General features: G+C 31.5%; 1 protein-coding gene across 1 annotated transcript in view; it reads left to right on the top strand.

The window, feature by feature from the left end:
* Window positions 1-7,500, top strand: part of LOC137645685 (uncharacterized) — a 35,559-nt gene that overhangs the window by 946 nt on the left and 27,113 nt on the right. The window contains exons 2-8 of the mRNA XM_068378534.1: window positions 1,937-2,104; window positions 2,388-2,526; window positions 3,002-3,171; window positions 3,790-3,947; window positions 5,410-5,496; window positions 6,391-6,442; window positions 6,975-7,142. Of these exons, the coding sequence (XP_068234635.1) occupies window positions 1,937-2,104; window positions 2,388-2,526; window positions 3,002-3,171; window positions 3,790-3,947; window positions 5,410-5,496; window positions 6,391-6,442; window positions 6,975-7,142 (942 nt within the window). The remainder of the gene's footprint in view (window positions 1-1,936; window positions 2,105-2,387; window positions 2,527-3,001; window positions 3,172-3,789; window positions 3,948-5,409; window positions 5,497-6,390; window positions 6,443-6,974; window positions 7,143-7,500) is intronic.

Below are 7,500 nucleotides of genomic sequence, written 5' to 3'. Positions count from 1 at the left end.
TGTAGCATGAGTCGATGCTATGATGTTTCGTTCTACATCGACATCCACTCTTTAACGTGTGTCTCTCTCTCTCTCTCTCTCTCTCTCTCTCTCTCTCTCTCTCTCTCTCTCTCTCTCAACGAGACAGAGAGAGAGTGTGCGCGTCCACATGTTGTTCACACTTGGTTGTCATTATTTCGTAGTGATAAATTTAGCTTGGTTTAACTGGTTGTACATACGCATGCGACTTTCATTTTTACTTCTAAATTATGAATAAAGCCTCCCATACACTTTCTGAATAACAGTGAACCTCTCCGCCACTCTCACCCGAACACGACGAACACTGTTCATTCATAACAACAACAACAACAACAACAACAACAACAATAACACTAGGAGCAGGAACCCATTTCAGCCACTGTGCCACGAACTTTTGTTTTCTAACGTTGGAGTTTATTTGTCTGAGAGAAGACCCAGGCACCAAACAATAACATGTGTGGCTGTGTTGGCGAAACCGATACACAATGATGTATTGGTAAAAAAAATCTATTTGAAAATGCATATGAGAGCTTCCAAGAACCTTTTCTGTTTCTTTCCCGATATGATATATATTTTTTTTTTTTTTTTGTACAATATCTTCTATTCAGTCGAACTCTAAGTTAGATTTCATCTCTGTACGGTTTTGCCCATGAATAATAACGATAACAATATACAACTATGATAATAAAAATTATGAAGATAATAATAGTAACATCTCCCAGATAAAATAGAAATAATCACTTTATTACTTATGTAAAAAGTAATTATTGCTGGATGGTATATAACTGTATTCTAATTCTTTTAAATGGTTTTATTAAATATTTTGTATCCATAATCGAAAAGATCATTGCCGTTATATCTCATAAATACGCAAACCAAACTCATCTGAGATATAGTCCTTTAATCAATGGTACTTAAGGACAATTATTATCAAGATTCGGTATTCCATAGTGAATTACATTTGAAATAAAACTTGATTTTGCTTTTGACGTGTGCGGTAGGTCAATTGTCAGTGTTAATCATTCATAATTAGAATGACAGTTAAAACAAAAATCCTGTAACTACATAAGAGAAAACCGAATCTACGTAATTCATACATATCCTTTGCATAAAATAGCCGAAAAAGTTTTATTTGGAAAAAAAAAAAAAACTGTATTTACCTTCCATACGACTACAATTTACTATTTCCAGAGAAAATAAGTTTTCAGGTATCTTAATTTCTGTCACTACATGTTTACCTCTCTCTCTCTCTCTCTCTCTCTCTATATATATATATATATATATATATATATATATATATATATATATATATATATATATATACATATATATATATATACATAAATACATTTATATATTTATATATATGTATATATATATATATATATATATATATATATATATATATATATATATATATATATATATATATATAAATGTTTGATGTGCATATTAGTTATAAAGACAAATTTTTTTCAATTCGGATTTCTCTCAACTTTGGGAATAACTTAAATCCACCACGGGATTGTATTAGATTATTGCCCTAATATTTTGATATATACATATATATATATATATATATATATATATATATATATATATGTATATATATATATATATATATATATATACATATACATATATATATAATTATATATATATATATTCATATATATACACACTATATACAGTATATACCTGTATGTATATATATATATACATATATATATATATATATATATATATATATATATATATACAGAGAGAGAGAGAGAGAGAGAGAGAGAGAGAGAGAGAGAGAGAGAGAGAGAGAGAGAGAGAGAGAGAGAGAAAGATTGGACTTATTTCAATATATTTTTAACAGAACAAAATTCTCTTATCATCTGTTCTTTAAAGACAAATTTCCCATATTTCTCAGGACCGGAATATTGGGCAGACGAGTATCCTACCTGCGGAGGATTCGCACAGTCTCCTATCAATATCCTCACTTCTGAAGTCAGGAGCGACAAAGCTTTTGATCCATTCAAGTTTGGCCACTACGATGCTGTGCCCACTTCGATGACTCTACTTAACAATGGACATTCAGGTGAGTATTTTGCTCAGTTACCCATATTTTTTTTTTATTACAGTTCTTTTGTCAATAATATTGCCAACTGAAGAACATTTTGTAATTGATACTTGTCTTTAGAGATAGGAACAATCTCTTTTAATGGAGATGCATCATCTAGGTAAGAAATGCTCCTTCCTGATTAGTAGTTTATCATTCCTCTATTTCTTTTTCCTTTTGTTCTCTATTACCTGAAGAATAGGAAAAAAGAAAGATACGTCACTTAACACGAACTTGATATGGACTCCATCCTCTCTTACAGCTCAAGTGTCAGCCCAGATGGCAGCGCCAGCCACGATCAGCTCTGGCGGCCTCACTGACGAATACACTTTCCTGCAGTTCCACTTCCACTGGGGCGCTGACGACACCCGAGGGTCTGAACATACTGTTGATGGACACATGTGAGTTGAATGGAAAAGAGGAGTATCGGCATAGGCAACAGAAATGAGGAAGGGTGTAAAAAGATATTAGTCCATTCTTCGTTTCGTTTTTTTCCCCCTGGCATGTTATTTCTTTCCAGTCACACTCAGCCCTATTGGCAGACGTATAACGATTCGGTCTCTCCCCGTCCCTTGGGTTTTGGGAGAGGGAGTACTCATACCCTGGTGAAAGGGTTGTAGATAGGAAAGGGGAAGGAGGTGTAAAGGGTTGAATTTGTGTGTGCATATCTATCACAGTAGTATATATATATATATATATATATATATATATATATATATATATATATATATATATATACATACATACTTGTGTTTGTGTTTGTCTGTAAGAGTATTTATGCCCTAATGAATAACTAGACATAGACATTTGTATAAATAAAACGGGGCAATTTTCAACTAAAAACTTATATATGACGCTTCTTATCTGGACATTCAGGTACCCCGCTGAGCTCCACCTGGTCCACTACAACACCAAGTATGGAAGCGCAGCCGAAGCTTTGAAAAACAGCGATGGTCTGGCCGTGTTGGGAGTTTTCCTTGAGATTGGCTCAACCAACAGTAAAATGCAGCATCTCATCGATGGACTCGCTCGCATCAAGAATTCTGGTAAGTGATTTATTAAAACTTTTTAATATTTTGAATATTTTTCTAGGAAACTGGTGAGAGTAGCCTCCATGTGCTTCAGTCAATAGTTAGTTTAGTTTAACATTTCATTAAATTTCAACATATTATGATAATAATAATAATAATAATAATAATAATAATATTAATTCTTGTTAATTATTTAATAAACTTTTAAAGACAATACTTAAGAAAATTAACTAAGCCCTTGTGAGATTAGCCTACATGTGCTTCAGTCAATAGTTAATCTTTTTTAACATTTCATTAAATTTTAACACATTATAACGATAATAATAATAATAATAATAATAATAATAATAATAATAATAATAATAATAATAATAATAATAATAATAATGATAATAATAATAATGTAATTCTAATAATAATAATAATGATAATAATAATAATAATAATAATAATAATAATAATAATAATACTGTAATTCTAATAATAATAATAATAATAATAATAATAATAATAATAGATTTCAACTGTCGCAGTTTTAACAAACTGTATTCAAGTCTCCAAAATAAACACAGTTCCTTTAAAACCCGTAGTGCTATTCGATAATGATTCTATTCCTAATCATTTAATTTGCAGATGCCGAAACCAGTTTAACACCCTTCGCTCTAGGGGACCTTCTCCCAACCAACGTGCATGACTTCTACCGCTACATAGGAAGTCTCACCACTCCCACCTGTAATGAAATCGTCACATGGACTGTATTCAAAGAGGCCATTCAAATTTCCTCTTCTCAGGTTAGATTTGAGATCTAATCACGAATTTGATAACTTGAATCATTAAGTGTTTATTGTGATAAGTATAAGATTCTATTCGATATCCGTCGGTTTTTTTTTTTTTTTTTTTTTTTTTTTTTTTTTTTTTAATTAAGTAGGTCTATTGAATCTCCGTCAGAATGAACATATTTGTTGAGATGAGAATAATATTTTGTAAGATGTTCGTATTCCAAGTATTCAACCATCTCTCTTTCCTCCACCTCAGATCATAAAGAAAACCAAAATTTGCTTTCATCTTTTTTTATATAACAGAAGAATATTGGTAGTTAAATGGCAGGATAGGATTAGAAATTAAACTATAAGAGAGATTACTCGAGTGCCATATGTGGATGAGATCATAGTGAGGGGTAGATGGAGATGGTTTGGGCATGCTCTTTGCACTCCCCAAGAGAGATTAGTTCACCATACTTTCAACTGGGCTCCACAAGGCTCTAGAAGAGTTTGAAGATGCAAGCCTACATGGCTGAGGACTATAAAGGGTGAAGTAGATGATGAATGGAGAAGTATTGATTTAAGAGCTCAAGATAGAGAGACTAGCGAAATCTAACCGAGGCCCTTTGCGTCAATAGGCGTAGGAGGAGATGATGATGATCAAAGAAATTGACATTTCTAAAACAACTGAAGATTCAAAAAGTGCCATAAAGGCCCTAAAAGGTTATGCTCATTAAAACCAAATTGCATTAGAAGTTAAAGAGCTCCTTAATAGATTCTATACACAAGCAGGAGGAATCTGCCAAGTTAGCAATAGAAGCTATTATCTTTTAGTTGATTCCCTCTTGGGTCTCTGATCCTGAGGTATAGAGAGAATCCAGACATTAGGAGGAGTAGAATATTTGGCTTATTTGAATATGAAAAACACGTATAGATGTGCAAAATTTATCATATATATATATATATATATATATATATATACTTATGGTATATATACATATATATACACTGTATATATATATATATATATATATATATATATATGTCTATATATATGTATATATGCATGTATATACTGTACATATATATATATATATATATATATATATATATATATATATATATATATATATATATATATATACCATAAGTATATATATATATATATCCCATAAGTATATATATATATATATATATATACATATATATATATCGATATATGAATACCATAAGTACATATATGTATATATATATATATATATATATATATATATATATATATAAATATATATGCATATATATCTATCTATCTATCTATATATATATATACATATATATGTATATATATATATTTATATATGTATATATATATATATGTATATATATACATATATATATATATATATATATATATATATATCTACGTTGCTTTTATGATGTTCTATTTAAAAATACAGATGATGTAAATTTAACAACAATTTATTTTCCATAGATGGGTGCTTTCCGACAGCTGATAGATTCACATGGAAAAGCAATGGTCGACAACTACCGACCTGTTCAGCCAGTTAATAATCGTTGGGTGAGTGACTAAGTTAAATGATAATCCAGCCACAATATATTAGACTACATAGTGCTAAAAGGCATCTCATGCCACAACTTGATCTAAGATTGGTGATCTAGACATCATAACACTCACTGTCTTATCTTTTCGTTAGTTTCTTTGGTCGCCGCAACCTCATCATCCTTGTGAGCTAAGGCCTGGGGGGTTTGAGAGAGCCTATAGATCTATCTGCTGAGTCATCAGCAGCCATTGCCTTTCCCTCCTTGGTCCCAGCTTGGGTGGAGAGGGGGTTTAGGCACTAATCATATGTTTATATGATCAGTCTCTAGGGCATTGTTCTGCTTGATAGAGCAATGTCACTGTTCCTTGCCTCCACCATTCATGAGCGGCCTTTAAACCTTTAAATTACCATTGATTGCTCTACTCGATAGATATGTCTAAATCCATTTGTGTTTTTTTTTTTTTTTTTTTTTTTTTCTATTAAAGAGATTTTCATCCTTTTATCCTGGCGTCTTTAAAGGACCCCGAATTTTTACCTTGTTTCAATTCCATTCAGTCTCCCAGGGATATCATTCCACTGCCTTCCATTTGTCAAGTTATTATATTGTTCCTCAATGACAAACTTTATCTTTTTGCTTACTCAGCCATTCTCACCAATGCACCAATTTCCATAACTATTGATAAACAAGATCAGCCTAATTTATATTAACCCTCTCTTATCAAAACAAAACTTGCTATTGACCCAGGTATATTGTGATGGTCAATCGTTTACACATCTAGTTCATAACTATATATTTCACAAAAGTACAATTTCAAGTTCTATCAAATTAAAATTGGAATCATATTTATTTTGAGCATATAGATTACATTTAGAATTTGAAAACGATGATCTAAATTTGACTTTCTTTGCAGGTTCTTGATGGGGCGGTCATGGATTTCCACTGGAGCTATAAAGGAAATACTGGTAAGGTGGTCTTGAGGAGAATTGAACCTCCTAAGATGATTTTTTGTCAGTTTGAGTTGAGATATTACTTTTCTTGGCATCAATTATGATATTACTATGCTATCTCATTATTTGTCTATCCGTTTTCTTTTATGAAAACAGTCTTTTTATAATGAGAGAGAGAGAGAGAGAGAGAGAGAGAGAGAGAGAGAGAGAGAGAGAGAGAGAGAGAGAGAGAGAGAGAGAGAGAGAATAAAATAAAATGGTTATCGTTCGTTAGATTATGAATAAAACTTTTATTCCATTTAAATTTTAGCGCATTTAGATTAGAGTTACTCTGTTGTCTAACTAGTTTGATATAAAACTTATTTAGACCAGTTTAAAGAAAATGAAACAAGTAGTAAGCAATCTCTATTAAACCCAGCCTTATATATTCTGATGATTGCCTTGTTACTGAAGATGGCAGCCTAGCCATATTATGAATGATCTAATGTAGAGAACTACGAATATCCAAGGTAAATACATATTTCAATCTTATCTTTGCGTAACGCAGGACCAGAATACTGGCCAGATTACTACAAGCCCTGCGGAGGATCGTCACAGTCCCCCGTCAATATTGTCACCGCCGAACTCAAGGGCGACAAGCCTTTTGCTCCATTCACCTTCAAGAACTACGATGCTGTGCCCTCAGCAATGACCCTCTTCAACAACGGACATTCAGGTGGGATTCTTGTTCCACCTCTTTCATCCTGATGAAACAGTTTTTTTTTTCTTCTTCTTCTTTGTTAATCTTTATGTATCCATTTTCAGAGCATCTTATGTTGAGAATTTATCAATTTTTATCCTTTCTAAATATTTCCATGTAAAGGCATATCATTATAATGTGCTTACTTCAAAGTAAACTTATAAATAAATCCATGTTTGAAAATACAGTGGAATGGCTCATTGAGTTTAAAATGCCTTCACCAATTCATGATTAGAATTATTTATAGCTATGATTAATTACTTGCAGCACTGATTACTTACTTTAATCCATTTTCACCTATTAAATCAGTCTATTATTAGTTAGAAATAATGAA

Source organism: Palaemon carinicauda, chromosome 8 (genome assembly GCF_036898095.1).
Source record: "Palaemon carinicauda isolate YSFRI2023 chromosome 8, ASM3689809v2, whole genome shotgun sequence".
NCBI classification, from domain to species: Eukaryota; Metazoa; Arthropoda; class Malacostraca; order Decapoda; family Palaemonidae; genus Palaemon; species Palaemon carinicauda.
Note: the sequence above shows the minus strand (reverse complement) of the source record. Positions and strands in the feature narration are given on the sequence as shown.